This window comes from Melozone crissalis, unplaced genomic scaffold (assembly GCF_028551555.1).
Source record: "Melozone crissalis strain CALT ecotype California unplaced genomic scaffold, PUWL_Pcris_2 ptg000014l_1, whole genome shotgun sequence".
NCBI lineage: Eukaryota > Metazoa > Chordata > Aves > Passeriformes > Passerellidae > Melozone > Melozone crissalis.
The window spans coordinates 1,306,941-1,325,874 of NW_026535792.1; the positions used below are offsets into that span (position 1 = coordinate 1,306,941).

An 18,934-nucleotide genomic window follows, 5' to 3' on the forward strand; every position below is an offset into this window, starting at 1 on the left:
AGGAGAGAGGTAGAAAATCCAGCACCAAAGTGGTTTTTCTTACTGGCCTGGTACTGGTGTGCTGTGCCCTGGCTCAGTGGGATGCACTGGGAATCCTGCAGGGAATGGGAAGTGGCTGCTGCAGAGCCTGGAGCTGGAAAGGTCAGGCAGGACAGGGCCAGGGCTGGCCCCCAGTGAGTGTCAGGCAGCCTAATTTTGTGTGTCAACCCTGAAAATGAGATAAACAATGACAAACCAGGCTTTTTAAATGAACTTGTCTCTTCTGGTTCTCTTGATAAAGGGTACATTTCTCGAGTTGCAGTGTCCCCCCAGACAGGTTTAACTCTTTCACAGGGCAGCTCCTGGCAGAGGGGGAGGTGAAGGATTTAAATACCTGACAGGAAATTAAAAGGGCAGCGCCCCCCTGAACACAGAGCCCTGGTAATTCCAACTCAGTGCTCACCAACCATCAATCATTTAGCCCAGTCAATTAAATCCCCATTATTCAAGGGTAAAAGTTCCATCATTTTATCTACCCCTAAAATTCAGCAATTTGCTTTCACGGCTGTCTCCTCTGACCTATAAAAAAATCTTTGTTTCTGATAATAACCCACCCCGAGCTTATTGCCACAAGGCATCCTGGGCAGGGCTGCAGGTCCAGGGGCCTTTTCCAGCTCCAAGTGCCCACCTGGAGGGTGCAGCTCTGCTCCAGGTGGATGAAATTCCCTCTGGGATACAAAATCATCACCCACAACCCCAAATCCTTTCACCTCTTCAGTCTACAGCACAGGGAACAACTTCCACTGCCCCTCACGCACAAATCCAGGGAAGAGCTCCAGGAGAGCCTCTCCCACAAACAGGACCCTCTGGCCATAAAATGTGTTTGGAGAGCAGCAGGGAGGCTCAGAGCAATGCCAAAGGACAGGCAGACCATCAACAATGCCCCTCGTGCAATGCCTGGGATTTCAGGCTCAGAAGGAGTCGGTGTTCATGTCAGACTGCCCTAAAGGTCCATGGAACAGGCACCTACCAGCCTGCAATGGTGACAAAGGACATTCCCAGGGTGAAATGCCAGTCAGACACAGATTTCCCTGGAAATCACCAAAAAATGAGAGATTTTCCTCATCCACCACCCAGGGTGGTGCTCCCTGGGGCACAGAACATGGCAGGAACCTGAATCCCAAATGGTGGGAGAACATGAGATCTAACCCACTCCAGCACCTCCTTATATTTTTTCCCCCCTGGCACAATGAGAGGCTGATTGGGGAGGGCAGCCAATTAAAAATGATAATAAAATTCCTCATGCTTATGCAAGGCAGGTTGGGAAATGAGTGGCACTGCACTGGTTGCAGTGGTGCCACCCTTTAAACATTCCTTTTTCCAGGAACCCTCCCAGCCTGAACTCCATTTATCACCAAGCAGCACAGACAAACCATGCCTTCCATTTAAAAAATTCTGAACTCAAGACCACAAAAAAACCACAATAAAAAAGATCCCAACTGTTGCAACCACAGCCCATGAAGACAATGGCCATGCCCTCAGACAGCATTTCAAATACAGTTTATTAGTGTGTGATATGAAAAGGGTATTTTTATTGCATGATATAATGCAATGGGACCTTGGGCGCTCTGCAGAAGGACCTTGCACTCAGAAGTGTAATGAACCCATAGTCCAAAAAACATTATACTGTACATTAACCCATCATTAATGGCACATTAGGGCTGGGGGCACTGCACGCTCGCTGGGCAGGGCTCCATCAGGACAGTGTGCAGGAAAGCACAGCCTTCCCAGGCTTAAAACAAATAGAGAAAATAAATATTACTGCTGGCTGCAGGCTGCTCTGAGGGAAGCTCACTCGCTGCTAAACTTGCAGTTTTTTAAAGGGGGGATGAGGAAGATGCAGCAGTTTATTGGGTGGGGTTGGCATGCCCTGAATGCATCAGATGCAGCTTTTCCTGCACAAAACACAGCACGAGTGGAAACTGAAAGCCTGCTCCCCTTCCCTGCCATTCCCTAATTCCTCCCTGGCATTAAGACTTGAGAATGGGAAGAGCATCCTCTGACCCAGCTCTCTGTTGGACACCTGGGATCTGTTTTGCCCCTGCACCCGTTTCACCTGAGCAGAATTCCAGCCCTAACTCCATGTGAAACACAAACCACCAAACCCCTGCTGCTCCCAGAGCAGGTGGGATGTTCCAGGCCTTCCCCCACTCCAGGTGCTCTGTTCAAATGTTAAACCAGGAAAGCCTGCCTGGCAGCTCATCCCTCCAACTCCAAAAAGTCCCAACTTGGCTGTCCAGCAGCACATCCCAGTTGGTTCTCCCATTGCTCCTGAGGTGCCTGTGCTGTGCACAGCTCTTGCATGAACTCAGGGCATGGATTCAAGGGGAAATCCTGCCCATCCTCACGTTTAATGGGGGACAAGTCCCACCTCCAACAGGACGAACACAAAGCTCAGCTCTGGAGCTGCACCAGCTTCCCAGGACTCCTGGAAACACAAAGTGCTGAGCAACCCAAGGAGCTTCCCAGAATTCCTGGAAACACAAAGTGCTGAGTAACCCAAAGCACCCCAAACTGACCCAGGTCCCCCTGCAGTGCCCTGAGCACGTGTCAGGATTTCATCACTCCAGCCCTGCCTCCAGTGCTGGAGGATTTTCCATCTCGAGCTGCTGCCTCCAAGGACAAGCCACACTAAAAGCTGCTCTAATTATCTGTGCCAGCTATCCACAGCATCCAACTGCGGCTCCCACAGCCAGGAATAGCAGAGAGGAATCCTCAGGCCAATTGTCTCACTGCAGACTCCCAAACCATGGTTAATTCACAGGCACAGGAGGTGGCAGGGCATCCTCAGGGGATGCTCCACGCAGCTTCTGAGGCCTGAGTGGGGTAGGAACTCTGCAGGCTGAGCACAGGTGAACCCACAGAGACACAGAATGTACCCACAGGTGAAAGGGCCCTGCAGGACACTATTCTAGTGTGATACAGCTGCTCCATCTTTTGTTTTCCCTTTGAAATTTTGGGATTTTTTAAACCCTTTTAAGGGAAGTGTGAGCACCTGAAGTGCTTGGAACAGCAGGGACTGGGAGGCTCAGTTTATGTGTCTGCCAAGAGTGTCCCAAAGCTGCAGCAAGGCCAGCTGCAGCCTCCTTGTCTCTTCCAAATGGGATTGCAGATCACAGATTGAGCTTAACCCTAAAACTGCAGCTCCTCCCTGGGACTGTGCCTGATCTGGGAGCGAGGTTTGCTGGCCCAGTTCTCTCTCACTGTTCTGTCCTCAGACTATTGAGGGCAAGGACTGTGCTTGCTGCACCGGAGAGGCTCCAGCACCCCAGAGCTGTGCTCAGCTGGGTGCTGGAGACAAAGCCCCAGAGCAGGGGGTGGAACCTGGCACCACAGAACCATGGCACCACAGAACCATGGCACCACAGAACCATGGCATGCCCCACTCATGGGCTGGAAGGACCTTAAAACCCACCCAGTCCTCCCCCTTCCACCGCCCCAGGCTGCTCCCATCCAACCCTGAGCACTCCCAGCATGGACCAGTGGCGTTTTCTGGCTGGAGATGAGGCAGGGACAAGAACACATCCACAGGGAAAACCAAGTCTGCTTATTTTCCTGCAAGTTTCTGCTCCTTGCTCGCTCCTCAGCTGAGAGCAGAGCCCAGGCTGCTGAGCAGCTCCACTCGGGAAGTGGGGAGTTTTGTTTGTTGCATGGCCTCCCTAACACACACTGTAATTAAAATGTTGATTACTAAACAGTTTAAATATATGACAGACAATGCAGTTAAAGCCTACAGTTAGGTCAATATGTGATTTAGATTTGCCATTTAAAAACTCTCATTTAAATTTTGCATACATTAATCACTACCATACTTCAATGTTCTGATATCCACCTGACTACACTATTAAAATAAAACTTGCTGCCCCAGGGAAATCCTACTTATTCTTAATTGTTTCGAGGCTTTGATGGGCTTTTAATCTAAGATTAATTTATGCAATTTTAAATAACTCTTCTTATGATTAATAAGCTTGAAAATTAAAAGGAGTCTAAAGCAATTATAATGAGCATTTGGTCATAACCTCATTAGGAGAAGGAGTGAAGGATACAGCTCTGGAATTCTTACAAGACTACAATTTAAGGTTACTTTCAGAGGAGTCAAACATAGTACTTGAAATTGCAAAGGCAGATTAGCCTAGGTCAGCCTTAGAACTATGGCTACCTAGATTAGCACACTAATGATTTTATCCCTCTGATGATATGTGAGACAGTGAAAAGATGGTGCAAAACAAAGATAAATGGATAACACAACTAGGCACTGAAGCCCTGGGGTTATATTTCTTCCTTATCTTTTTTTTTCAAGAAGTACTTTTTCCCCTTATTATTTATCTGTTTGTAGATTGACTTTCACCAATGCATTTTTCCTTTTTATATGATAAAGTTAATTGCAAGCAATTTTCAGCTGGTTTAGTTTTGTTGAGGCACCAAAACTCTCCTGCAATTTACAGAATTTGTCTTCAAATAACAACAGTCCCCAGGCCTGATGGATGGACCAAGAGGAAGAACACCTTAACTTTGACCTCAACACCTTAACGTGAAGAGCAAATGCCTACACACCTCACCCGAATTTCCATTTTAAACAGCAATACAGATTCTTCATTATGATTAAAGTATTATTTTCCCAAGCTTTGGACAGCTGGTGACCCCAAAACAGACCTCAGAGACCCCTCGTGCATTTGACTGATGTGTCCAAGCTGGCAACTCATCAGCAGACAAAGGGTCAAGAGGGAATTTTTCAGGTGAGAACAGCAGGAATTGGAGCAGCTCCACTCCCCAGCTGGCCCTGACTTCAAACTCCTCACCCCCTCCTCCTGCAGCACCCCAGGTCTGCTATTTGCTCCCTTCCTGTGGCAAAAACTGGTCTGAAATTTACTACAGGGTTTAGGGTTTGGCTGTGGCGCAGAGGAATCTATTTGCCCATCTGCAGATCATTCTTTCCACAGCAGCTTTGCTTTTGATATTTGTTGTTAAAGCAGAAACTGTCCTTGGCACTCCTCACGCTGCTCGGCTGAAAACGAGCCGGCTCCCAGCAAAGGTATTTCACTTTTGTGTTATGACTCTTAAAAACTCTTAAAACAAACTAAAGCAACCCGAATCTAATTGGAGTTTACTTCTGCAAGTGCTGCTGAGGTTAAGGAGAGCTGCAGAGGAGGAATGGGGAGAGTGGCCCAAGGCTGATGGAGTCTGTCAACATTAGCAAGCTGTCGACAACAGAAGCAGCTCTGCTGAGTGAAACGCTCGGTGCAACATTTTGGGGATGGAAGAGCTTTGACTTTTGCCCAGCTCTGGTCTGGTCTGTGGCCTCAGTGCCCATTAGTAGCTGGAGCTCATTAGGTGTGTGCCTGGAGCACATCTTCTGGTGGGGCTTCATTTGAAATCGATTCAGTTCGTGAGCTTCAAGACCTGGCTGTGATGAGAATGAGAGAGTGGGGGCTCAGAAAGAGCAGAGATTCACACCAGAAAGGCACACCTGACCTGAACTCTGTGGAGCAGCACCTGCAGAAGTGTCCCCAGCTCCTGCACAGAGATGGTCTCAGTGACACCGAACAGAGCTCGTCAGGAATTCAAAGCTGATACAGAATTTCCTTGAAACAAGGACTAAGTGTTCCCCTAGACTCGGGGGGAAGGGTGAAGAAAACAACTGTTTTCCCCAAGTTTTTCTACTGGGGAAAAAAAAATTTGCTAAGCAAATTACTAAACTGAAGTAAACTGAAACAATCTCCTAAATGTTTTTCACCCAAATCCTGGAGAAGAAAATGCTGTGTGCACACACACGCACAAATAACAACAATTAACAAAAGCAAAAAAACCCTGAAAATGATGTGGCTGGAAGCAAAAAGGGAGAATGGAACAGCTCGTACTTCGTTAGCATTTTTGTGATGAAGTTTCTGCAAATGAACAAGTTGTTTTTAGAAGTACCACTACGATCATCCTGCATTCCATGGCTGCACACTGCCTGCATGGAGTGCAAAATGACATCCCCGTGTTTGAGAGGCTCTAGGAAGGGACTCAGTAAAGTATTAAATGATGGAGGGGAAGGTGCTGCCAAATCCCCTCATCTGAGGAGCAGAGAAAGCTCAGGTATGAAACAATGTTGGCATAAACGCACAGAGCCCTGCTGAAAACACAGAGCAAAATACATCATCACAAGTTGGCTTGGAGAAAAAAATATCAATTCCTTTGAATCCTTCCCAAGGTCACAGAACAAGGACCGAGGCCACCGGCACCATTTCCATGCTCAGAGCTGTGTTTTAATCCAGGGGAGCCTTTCCCTGGTGGAAACCTGGCTCTCCCCAGCCCAGCAGGCACCAGCTCATCCCGATTTACAACATCTGAGTGTTTCCCCAACCTCTCCCATCAATTCCAGCAGGCAGATGCACATTGATGGGACAATGAACTTTTCCAGGGTTGTATTTTGCGGTTTTGGCCTCAATAAAGCTGCGTACTCCAAGCTCTGCCCCGGGTGGGAGCGCCAGCAGCCGGCTCCGGAGGGGAGGCCGCGGCTCAAAAAAAGGAAAATAAATAAAAAAGAAGTCATGTTTAATTTAAAAATTAGAAACTGGAGCAGGCTGTGAGCACAGAGGTTGACTGAAACAAAATTTAAATTCCTGTCAAGCCCATTTAAACACAGGGGCCCTTCATAGGCAATTAGCTGCTCCCTGTGAAGGCTGAGCGAGGCCGGGCCTGGTCACTGTGAGGAGCCGAGAAAAATTAACTAAAATCAGGCGCTATGAAATATTTAGCCTCCCAGTTTATCACCGGGGTTTGGAAGTGTAAACAAGACAAAAATCGATTCCTCGGTGCCCTCCAATCAATCCCCCAAAATGGCGAGGGCATCTGTTTCTGCTCAATTTTGTTTACTCTGGCAGATTTGCCTTAATTGCGGTTGTTTATCTCCCGTTGTCCCCGGGGCCCTAATCTCCCGATTACTAATACTTAACACTCATTTCACATCTAAAGCTACTTCTAATCCTCAACAGGTTTCTGGAGCTCTTAAAATGATGGAGGCCAGGGAGATTTCTCTTTGTGAGAGGAGCATTTTGCGACCCGCAACCAGCTGGGCCCAATCGTCACCAGGGATGGCGGCAACAAAGGTGCTAAAAGGCTCTTTCACAAACTCTGCCTCTCCGCCGGGAATGCCACCGAGAAAAAAAGGCCTTTGATGGGGAAAAAAGGGAAAAAAACCACCCTGAACAAGGGGGCTCTAACAGTCCAGCCAAATAAAGTTACTGTCATAATCAAGCGCTGTCAATCACAATGAAAATCCAATTAAAAAATCTTTCAGCACGGCCCCTCTTCAGGAGAAAAATGTCCCCTATTTATATGCGTTTTTTTTTTTCCCTTTTTTTTGTCAACTGCACAAATTAGAAAGTCGTATTAATTGATTTTTTACTACTTTAGGCCCTGATCCTCCAGCAGAATTTCTGCGGATGGAAGAATCAAGCGGCACAAATCTGATTAAGGGATTTGAGGCATAATGCACACAGGTCACTAAGAAGCCATATCTCTATCTCCTGCTTTATACTCTGCTTATTCATAGGCAATTATTACTCTTATTTAATACTGCAGGAGTGTCCTGAGGTGCTAATTGGACTAGAGACCCACATGTAGCTGGTACTCCACAAGCACCAGCCATTTTAATCTATGCAGAGTGTCTGAATAGATTTAAAATGCCAATTTCACTGCACAAATAAAAATTGTACGTGAATTTCAACAGTTGCCTGTTACAGTAAATTCCTTGATGGATTTGGAATGAATAGAGAGGACAGTATCCTGGGATTTAAAGATAGGGGTCTTATTTTGGAACTGCTAACAGATTTCTTTTCCTCAATTTTTCAAAATAAATACGTAAGGAAGACAGCTGACATAAAACATCAACAAGGCAAATGCACAACTTCTCAATACCCAGTAATTGAAAGATTTGCAATTCTGCTACCAAAATGAGTGAGATGTAAATATTTGTCCCTGTGCCTGGAGAACTACTGAACAACCAGCAGTGCCAAATGAAACATTTGCTCAAATTAAACTGCAAAGCCCAGGAGACTCAAGTAACCAAAAAATATGAACTGTATCCCTCTAAGCTGTTGCCAATTCGTTTTTGTCCAATTTCCTTAGATTTTCAATACCTCTCTGAGCCAACTCGAGTTACTCCTTTTCACATTTCACAGGGAAGTGCTGCTGGTTTGTGCAGCTCTAGGGCATGGTAGGAGGGGAATATTCCCATTTATCCCCAGATATTATTCCCAGATATTCCCATTTGCTGGGGGAACTGGGTGATCCCATAGCAATGGGTGCAGCAGGCAGGGAATGAAGGCACCACCCCTTAAGCTGTCACCACCCTGCTCTTGGGTGGTTGCTGGATTTAGTGACACTGACAGAATGGATGTCTCCATTTCAAGAGCCGATTTCTCAAGTGGCACAGAAGAACTCACACCCCAAAGGACAGAGATGGCTTTTCCCCCCACTTTTTTTTTTGAAAGACAGAGGGGGAAATATCCCTGACCCACCTTTATCAATTTCAGCTCACTGAGCAATGCTGCCACCTGAAGAAACACAGATTCTTTTCCTCTTAGGCTACCTTGAGCAAGGAAGATACTGAACACCCAGTGACAGGAGCATCCTGAGCCCTGCTGTGAAGTCCTTGCCTCAATATAAATTCTGATTTGTCTTCAGTGATTTGATCCAGAACTCCTTGTCCACTGCATGTCTGAAGTGAGAGACTGAAGGCCCAGTTTATTATTTATCACATATATTTCATGACTGAACTGGATGATCCTAAAAACCTTTCCCAAGCTAAACAATTCTATATTTACAACACTAAAACACTTGGCTCTGTACTTTTTTTCCTTGAGAAACCAGGAAAGAGCCCTTTCCTTCACACCTGCTTGTGTTTGGTGTCTGTCAGAACTTCCCCTTGTCATGGAGTGAATAACTGGGATCGTTGTGACAGAGGAGAGGCTGCACACCTGCAAACAAAGCCATTCATCACAGCTCCAAGCACAGACAATTCCATCAGCCCTGATGGGAGATCCTGCACTGGCCCAGGACAAAACAAAGTAGCCAAAGAGGGAAAATTCTTGGCTCCCTGTGATTCAGCAACGGTGCCCAAACATCTGGATGGGGGCACACAACAAGCATGGGTCTCTAAAGCTGATCTCACAGCATCTCTAAAGCTGATCTCACAGATCTCTGTGTTTGTGCACAGGGAAGTGCTGAGAGCCCTCTGGTCCATCCCAAAAACCATCACCATCCAAACCCCAGCCCTGGCTCCTCACTGACACCACTGGGGGAAAGCCCTTTATTGACAAACCTAAGCACCAGTGTTTTATTGGCTTTATTCTGGGGCTTTAGATGAAAATCCAGGCAGGATTATGCTGATCCTCCATTTGTTTGTTTAAACCATAAAAGTGTTTCCTGAGAGCTGGAACCAGGGGTTCAACACAACTAACTGCAAATACGTTTAGCTACTGTGCAGACCCTCTGAAATAAAGCTACACAAAATATAGCTACTTAAAACCCTAATCGAGTCTCTAATATCTTGACACGTCTTAAGATATTTAAATATAGAAACTAACTGTTTAATTAGTTTGTATATTTAAATACACAAATATTTAAATTTAAAAAAACCCATTACAGCCAATAAAATAAAGGCGCCTGGTCTAGAGCCATTCCTGAAATGGAGAGGGGGATCGCTGGATGCATAGGAATTGGAAATTTCAAAACTGTATTAGGCATTGAAATAAAAAAATACCAGAGGAGAACAGGTTTTCCAGCATGTCAGTGGCTTTGACACAGATGATGTACAATTTATCACACAATATTTAAATTGATACAACTTAAATTGATAAAATATCGACATAAGAAGCACCAGCAATTTAAATTTTAAGAAGGAGAAAAGCTCCTGGTTGTGTTGACAACTTGAAGAAGAATCATTAGATCTGTGCAAAAGTAATGGAGTGCAGGAGGTGACTGCATCATCTCCCTGCCCAATTTTTCCTTGAGAAATCCTAAAGGCTGTGCTTTGATGCCTCCACAGGAGAGCACAACAGAGTAACTGCTCCATTCCTGACTTTTGGCGCTTCAAATACCATTTTTTACACGAACACCTTTCGTTCCAATAACCATCACGGAGGAGTTCAATGCTGCACTAACAACAAAAACCCCTCACCAAGAGGCTCCAGCAATTCCAAAAAAAGCACCAACAATCTGCAGCAGCCGAGGCCGAGCTTGCAGTTAGAGAAGAGATTTTAAACAATTACCAAAGCAGGGCAGTGATATCATAAAGGCAATTTCTGCGCTAGCTTGTTTTCTGCAACTCTCCCTGCCTCCGAACAGCTAGAACAGATAATAACTATTAGTAAATCAAACTCCTGCAATATCCAGCTGTGCCTCCCCCATTTACATACAGATAGAATGGGTATATGTTTTTAATATGTATGCCAGGCGTAGTTTTACCACAGCTGAAGTGCACGCTACAAAGGAGGAGGAGAATGGGAATGGAATCAGCATGAGATAATAAAGTGGCCTAGATAAAGTATTAGCCAGCGATTGATCTCAAACAGGGGATGCTGCTTCTCTCTGACCTGATTACTTACTATGCATAGATTCCATTAAATAGAGCTTAGGATGGAAAGCTTTGGGAAAATACCGTAAATACAGGCCCAGCCCCAGCCTGGCTGCTGCCCTGGACTCTGGGTTTAAACAGGAGTTAAACCTGCCCTGCCTTTAAACCAGAGTCTAAACCTTCCCTGGCTTCAAACAGGAGTTAAACCTCCCCTGGGTTTAAACCAGAGTCTAAACCTTGCTTGGGTTTAAACAGGAGTTAAACCTTCCCTGGCTTTAAACAGGACTTTAAACTTTCCCTGGCTTTCAACAGGAGTTAAAAATTTAAATTACTGACATTTCTTATGTTGATATTCTATTTACATTTTAATGATTTTTGAAATAAATTTAAAAATAAATCTAAAAAATTAAAATTTATCAAGTTAAATTATTAAAATTTTAAAAAAATCAAATGTATCAATTTAAACACTGTGTGATAAACTGTATACAATCTCTGTCAAAGCCACTGACATGCTGTAAAACCTGTTCTCCTCTGGTATTTTATTTATTTCAATGCCTAATACAATTTCGAAATTTCCCATTCCCATGCATTCAGCAATTCCCCTCCCCATTCCAGGAATGGCTCTGGACCAGGCACCCTGATTTTATTGGCTGTAATAGGTATTTTTTTCCAGATAAACAGTTAGTTTGTATATTTAAATATCTTAAGACATGTGTCCATATATTAGAGACTCAGAAATGCATTCTGGCTGCCTGTTCCCACATCCCCAACAAGTACAACGAGGGAATTTAAAACAGGAACAGGAGTTTAAATCTTCCCTGGGTTTAAACAAGAGTTTAAACCTTCCCTGGGCTGCCACAGCACAACTCCTGAATAGCCACACATACACTGTGTTTCTGGCAAAAAACGCAACAGCAAAGGGGAAAAATCTCTTTATACAGAAGAATTGTTGAGATTTTCAGGTTAGAAAGGGAGGAGAGAGACAGAGAGGAATGTGCTGAATATATTCCTGTATTATTACAGGGAATTATATCCCTGTAATAATACAGGAATATATTCAATTTAACTGGCTCTCTCCTTTCTCTTAAGAGGGAACAAACTGGAGATAAAGGAGCAGCATTTTAGAGCAAGTTCAGGATGACCACTGGTAAATTCTGAGGTTGTTCCTTTCCCTGAATGGACAATTTTTTTCTCATTACTTGGTGAAATTCCTTATTTCACTGCTGTGGAAGAAGTCAGTTGATTTGATTATGTACATCCAGAAAAACCAATGGGATATCTTGTTTTGGGCATGGCTGCAGGGAAGAAAGGGCAGTGAGTAAATAAATAATAAAATAAATAAATACAGCAGCCTGATCCACCTGCACATGGACATCTGTGGTAATGAAAAACCTGACTTTAAGCAGGAATTTCATCCAGCCCTATTTCCTGACAAAAAGGACATTTTGGGTTTTATAAAAAAGAGCTTTTTGCATGACAGGCAGGGGAAATCCATCCCAGGGCTCTGGTGGAGGTGCCAACCTGGCACTCCAGGTATTGGCACTCAGCTCCTCAAATGCACCTAAAATCCACTGATTTTCAGCAGAGGAGGGAAAGATTCATCTTCTGCTCCCTTCCTTTTGCTTTCAGTGCTTAATTATCCCAAACTGGTCACAACACAGTGACTCCCAGCACAGCGGTGTCTGCAGGGGAGGAGGAGATGCTCTGGTTTGTCTGCAGGTGAGGATGGGTGGGTGTGTGACACCTCCCATCATTGCTGGAACACTGCTTTTAATTAAAATAAACCAACCCAAACTGCAGGGAGCAAGGTGAAACCCTGCTCTGGTTTGAATCAGGGAGAAGGTGACCTTGAGGATGCAGGGTTTCACTGCATCCCTCTGAGCACTCCCTCCATCCACCAGAGCCACGTGGCAATCTCAGCAAGATGGAATTAAAGGATGCAGTGGTGAGGAATTCCAGAATTCACAGGATTTCTGTGCCCAGGGAATGTGGCACTCAGTGCTCTGCTCAAGGTGGGGCTCAGATGGACTCCATGACCTTGGAGGGCTTCTCCAACCTCATTAATTCCCCAATATTTAAAGTTTTGGGCTTTTTCTGGCCCTGTTTTCCAGCAATTATAAATTAATTTCTGCATACATATTTAGGCACAGATATATTGTGTGTATATCTGTGTACACAGACACATAATGCTAATGTATACATTTGTATTAATTTTATAAATAAAGTGCTCCTTGAAAAGACTGAGGAAAAGCAAATATATAAAGGGTTTGACTCTATAAATATATAATATAGAAACAGAAATTAATATATAAGCATATTATATAAATAATATTAATTATAGAAAACATTATTATTAATTATAATACAATAGAAAAGAAATCACACTATAGAATAATATACTATAATTAATATTATAATTAATATAATTAATACTTAATTATAAATACATATTTATCTATAATATGAAATAAAAATAGAAATGTATAAATAATATTACTTATATCCTCTATAATATAAAGGAGTGAGCAGCTCCTGTTTTACTACTTGTTGTTGCAAGCTCATTTCTAACTGACTAAAAAAGAGGTGGAAAAAAAATGCATTAAATTGTTTAAAAAGTAAGAACGCTCCTTTTTTATTTATTTTTTTTATCCCAGAGGCGCCGGAATTTCCAAATAATTTCACAAAACACCTCCTTTAAAGGGGCCCAGCACACTCCAGGGCATGTAGTTGGAAAGATAAATCTGTGCACTTCCCTGCTACTGCAGGCACTCACCCTTTGGCCTCATTTTTATGGCTCTACACCCTGGAGTGGTGTTATTGCTCACAACCATCCCCACGCACACTTCTGGGGGGCGCTGGGATCTGCAGATGTTTTATTTATAAGTGGCAGGCCTATTGCATCACCAGAATGTGCATTTGCAAGCAGAGAGAGGTTTCCTGAGAGCCCATTCCATTGTTTTAATAGCCGAGGCACCCAGCCATGGCAGAACAGAGCACGAGGTAAATGTGGCTGCAGCTCCAGAACCTGCTCCAAGTTTTCTCAGATGTGACTAACTGCAAGAATTCCCCAGCCATCAAAAGTTCATAAAAAAAGACAAAAATCGGCCTTTGGTGGGAGAAAACCCAAAGTGGAGAGGCTCTGATAAATTTGAAGGTTTCATTTCAGCGAGACCTTTAAGCAGGTGCCCAACTCCAAGTGCAGATTTGGTGGAGTCAATATCCCTAAAATGAGATTCACAGTTAAATACCTCCTAACCAGGAAAGAGACTGGTCTGGATTTGAGACACCTGCCCCTGGGCATCTTCACAGATTAGCCTTTAACTAGAGAATTGCTGCAGGAGAAAAACTTGTTTATTCTCACAGAAGCAGCGACAGTATTCTCTTTCTTGGAAGCAAGAAATGAGAGGATGCGCCAGTGCCTTGATCCTGTTAAAATCCCTTAAAATTATTCCTGTATTCCAATTATCCCTGTGTACTTCATACACAGATGTATATTCATTCCAAATATATATATTGAAATGTATATTTCATTTCAAATAAATCATGATGGTTTTAGAGAAGTTTTCCAGTTACAGCAAGCAGAATATAAAGGAAAGTAAGAAAACATTTTAAAATTAAAGGTGTTTGACACGAGCCAGAAGGGATTGGCAGTCTACATAAATTGCTGTAAACAGCAATAATCAATAATTGAAAAATGACAACTGCACAAAAAGTGGGCTCTGAGCTCAGATTCCAAGCCCTTCCATGGGCACACCTCACCAAATATTCTCATTCTCCTGCAGCCCATCTGGTTTAATTTTACCATTTAATTTTAATGACCATCACTGAAAACAGTGGCTCTTGCATTTCATTAAAATACATATTTTAACCCCACTCTCTGTTTGCAATCCTCACTTTTGGGAAGGTTCAGGCTGACAAATGCTGACAAGGAGTGACCTACATTAAATTGTAATCCCTGGACATCCAAACCGCAAGAAAATGTGTACCAAGCATCAAAATGGTTTTGATTGAAACTCAATAGTGGCTGTGAAATTTCTGAATTAACTCCCCAAATCACAAGTGAAGGCAACAGCAAAATCCCCACCAACTTCAGAACCACAACTCCACCCCTGCTTTGGGTGCAAATATGGAATTGCTGCACAAGCAGGAAGAGTTCAGAGAGAAATACGCTGAGCACACTGAAAAATGCAGGAAAAAAAAGAGAGAAATTTCTATGTAAATGACCAAAAAATATTCACTGACAAATCCAAACTGAGGTTTCACTCACCATTAAATCTTCAGGTGCTGGCCTTTCCTTCGGCTGCTTCTTCATGCTGTGTCATAAAACAAAATGTTTGTATCAAAACAACTGCTGGTTGGTTTGAAATGTTGAAAGATTGAATTGTTTTATTTGAAATGTTGAAAGATTGAATTGTATTTTATCCCTTTTATCACGGAGTGAAGAATTTCAGGGTATTAAATTTATCAGGTGCTGATGGGAGACAGAGCTCCTAACAGTAACCAAAATATTAATTTTGGGTTTTTCCTCCCTCCCAGCCTTCCCTTAAGGGGTGTAGGGTTCCGCACTGTTTGTAACCATGAAAACTGTGTAAATACAGAGATCCCCCAAAAACCAGGAAATACAGAGAACTGATTCCCATTTTTCCAATTGTATTTTATCCCTTTTATCACAGAGTGAAGAATTTCAGAGTATGGGACACAGGGTTCCTAACAGTAACCAAAATATTAATGGGATTTTCCTCCCTCCCAGCCTTTCCTTATGGGATATAGGGCTCCACCCCATGAAAGGTGGGGATTATGTATTTGCACATTTGATTTGTATTTGATGATGTACTTTTAAATCCACTTGTGTGGATTTCTGTATTTACACACCATTTTTTCTAGGGATTATGACACAAAGAATTACCCAAACAGGTGGGAAATCCAACTCCACCTCTGAACATGCAATACCCTGGGGTTCCTACCTTCACTTTCCCCCATTTATTTCCATTACCCTGCAGGGTGATAGTTCATTACACAGCATTAACCTGGTTATAGGATCATGTTTCTCATGCAAACAGTCCTGCTTTTCCCTGCAACAGGTGCAATTAGCTCTGGAGGCCGTGCTTAGCTGCGTGAGGGAACACAATAACGTGGCACAGAGGTGACCACCAGGAGCTGCCTGTGGACTAATTGGATTCCATCCAAGCAGCCAGGCTTTATGGAGGGCCTGGCACAAAGTCTGGGATGCTGCTCACTTGACATCTCTCAGGGTTATTCCAAATTGATTGCTTAAATAAGATATAGTTGCTTCTAATTTGGTTTTTTTAAAGCAGTAATTCCCCCCACTGCAAAGCACAGCTAATAAAGCACTGGGTATAAAACACCAGATGAGCTGTGCTGTAAATTGGAGATATTAAGGACACAATTTACCTTCCCCTACAAATAACTGCGAGCCCCTCAGATATTTGAGTCCCACGAGCTGTCTGGGGCAGAGCTCTAATGTGACAGCCCGAAGTAGCCCTGTCCCCAGGGAGAGGCAGCCTATTAGCCACCATCACTCCTGCTGCAGCTGACATTGGGGGATTTCAGCACAGGTTGTCCCTCCCTCTGCCTTGCTGTGGGTTTTTGAGAGCAGCCTGTCATCGCTGCTTTGGGCAGGATGAAAGGAGCTGGAGCTCCACAGCCCGGGTTGTGCTGCAGGATCCTCCAAATACCCTCGGTCTTTGTAAGCTGAAACCACTGAAAACCGAGGCCTCTGTTACACAAACTTTAATTATTTAGTTACTCTAATTAACTGCTCATCAGCCTGCTTTTTGTGGCTGTATTTGTTACAGGCCGGGGCAGGCCTCAGAGATACTTTCTGCTCGATGAGCTGTTCAGAATTCACTTTTACGGGGTCACTTTTGCTGCAGCGGCCCTGATGTGTGGCAGAAAACCCCAAAATGAGCAAAACCCAACCTATGAGGGGCTGGGGGCTTCGGGGAGGACAAGGACCCATCCCTGGAGCAGGACAAATCCCTGGTGAAGACACATCCCTGGATTTCCGCTCCCACCCACACACAGCTCCCACTCTGGCGGCTCCCTCTGATCTCACCCACCCTGCAAGAGGGGATGCTTCTCCCTCCAACACTTCCCATTTTCACAAAATTTAACCTTAATTCTTCTGCTGTGCATAAATGCCTCCCCTTTTAAAATTATTTTTGGATTTTGAGGGGTGTGGGGCAGTTGAAAAGAGATTTTTCCCTTTGCTTTGCTTCCTTAGGATCTCTTATCTGCCAGATTTGTATCCTCTACTCACTCAAGAACCGTATTCTGTATTCTACAACCTCCTCTTCTCCCCAATTCTCCTTTAATTTAAAAGGTTTCCAATGAACTATTCAGTTTTAAGGACAGCAAATATACCCAGTGGTGTGTTTTAAACCACAGCTCTCAGTAAAAATTACTTACTGAGAAGCCAATGAATTCACCGAGGCCGCTTGCCTTCTAAACATCGAGGCAATTTTATACTAAATATTTTTTAAAAATCCCTAAATAATGATATTACGTACATGAATTTTGCAGATGAATTACTTACTGTAAAGTAAAAATGACTTGCTGAGAAGCCAATGAATTCATCAAGGCCGCTTGCCTTCCTAAATATTGAGGCAATTTTGTACAAAATATTAAAAAAAAAAAAAGAAATAAGGATATCGCACACATGAATTTTGCTGATGAATTCTTAGACTCTCAGCAGCCGCATTCAGGGCGAAGTTTATTAAAAAAAGAGATTTAAAAAAAAAAAAAGCCCCAAAAAGGCCCAACCCCTGTAAGTACTTTTACGACCCTTTGTGTAAATAACGTTTACATAATTTAAACAGTTTGCTCAGCTTTGCTGCCCCATCTGCCCAAGGCCCCCGAGCCCCCCGCGCTCGGGAAGGGCTGCAGAGCCAGAAGGTCTCGGGGAGCCGGGAGTTAATGGCACGGATCATTTCCATCCAGGGCATGGCAGTGTGCAGACCCAGCTCACCATTGAGTGATGAAGTGCACAAATGGCTCCGAGAACTCCCCGGCTGGAAGCACCGGCGATTCCTGGGATTGCAGCGAGACAAGGAGCAGTCAGGAGCAGGCAACAGCTTTTTTTTTTTTTTTTTTTAGATGGAAAGCAAAATAACAGCAAAACAAAACACACACACTAAAAAAATAAACCAACCCAAAAAAATCCCCGCAGGAATAATAACCCCAAAAGCCTTCTTTTCACACGCAGGATTTGAGATAGAAAGGTACAAATTCTTTGGAGGATGTGTTATAAAACACTGAATTTCAACTAATGAGTATTACACAACGGGTAAAAACATGTGGAAAGACACTGAGGGGAGGTGAAAAAAGGACAATGATAGCCACAGGGTAAAAAGGAAGGTAGGGAAAGTGTAAATGAGAAATTAATGATTATTTAAGTAACACACAAATGGTCTTGTAATTAACAAAGAGCTGTGAAATTATTCTTGTGTTGACCTTTGTTTCTTTCACTGCATTCGCTATTTATTTACACTCATGTTTATTTACACTTATTCATTTTCCAGGCTGTCCTCATATGCTGCCTGTTCACGATTTAAAAGGCAAAAAGAATTTTTAAAAGCCAAAACAAACAAACAAAAAAAAAGGAGCAGGATTTACCAGGCTAGTGGTAGAAAACAACCAGCCAGTATTTATGGAAATAAAAAAAGGAAGAGAGCAGAAGGGGGAAAAAAAGAAAGATGAGGAACAGGGAACAAACAACATCACCATTTGCAAAGAAGGGCTTTACGAATTTCGGAGTTTTTCCAGGAATGACGGAGAGCTCCACTGTGTTTATAGTGTAACAGCTCAGGATGTAATGAAATTACACTGCAGAGTACTTTAACAGTGTCATCTCATTAGACCTACAGTTGGAACAAGAGAGCCACATAAAACACGCAGCTGCAAATGACTCCATTCTCATCTATTCTCATTTGCTATTAAAAATACCTTTCGGCGTCTTTTTTCCTCCCTGACATCCCTCCACAAAGTACCCTGCAAAGTATGATACATGCACCTATTTAAATTAACAAAGGAATGACTTATTTTAATCTCACTGTGCTTTGGAGTGCTTTGGCCATTTGGATGAGCAATATATCATTACATACAACCTTCCAGCGCTGCAGGCAAGAAACTCGGAGCGTGCAGCATTTGGTGGGAGCCAAACAATTTCTCTAGCACACAACTGTGTCAAATGCATGCATGTATTCATTATGGGGAACGGGGAAATAGCTTTGATGTAGTGGAAAAAAGAAGATGATAAAAGCACCTCTGCAATGTGTGTGCCATTATCAATGGTGGCAGATAGACACGACTGCA

The 18,934-nt window shown here is 43.5% G+C and overlaps 1 protein-coding gene across 1 annotated transcript in view; it reads right to left on the bottom strand.

The window, feature by feature from the left end:
* Positions 1-18,934, bottom strand: part of MAP2K5 (mitogen-activated protein kinase kinase 5) — a 119,493-nt gene that overhangs the window by 1,927 nt on the left and 98,632 nt on the right. Inside the window, exons 20-21 of the mRNA XM_054272995.1 lie at positions 17,589-17,650; positions 14,868-14,913 (exon numbers count right to left, since the gene is read on the bottom strand). Of these exons, the coding sequence (XP_054128970.1) occupies positions 14,868-14,913; positions 17,589-17,650 (108 nt within the window). The remainder of the gene's footprint in view (positions 1-14,867; positions 14,914-17,588; positions 17,651-18,934) is intronic.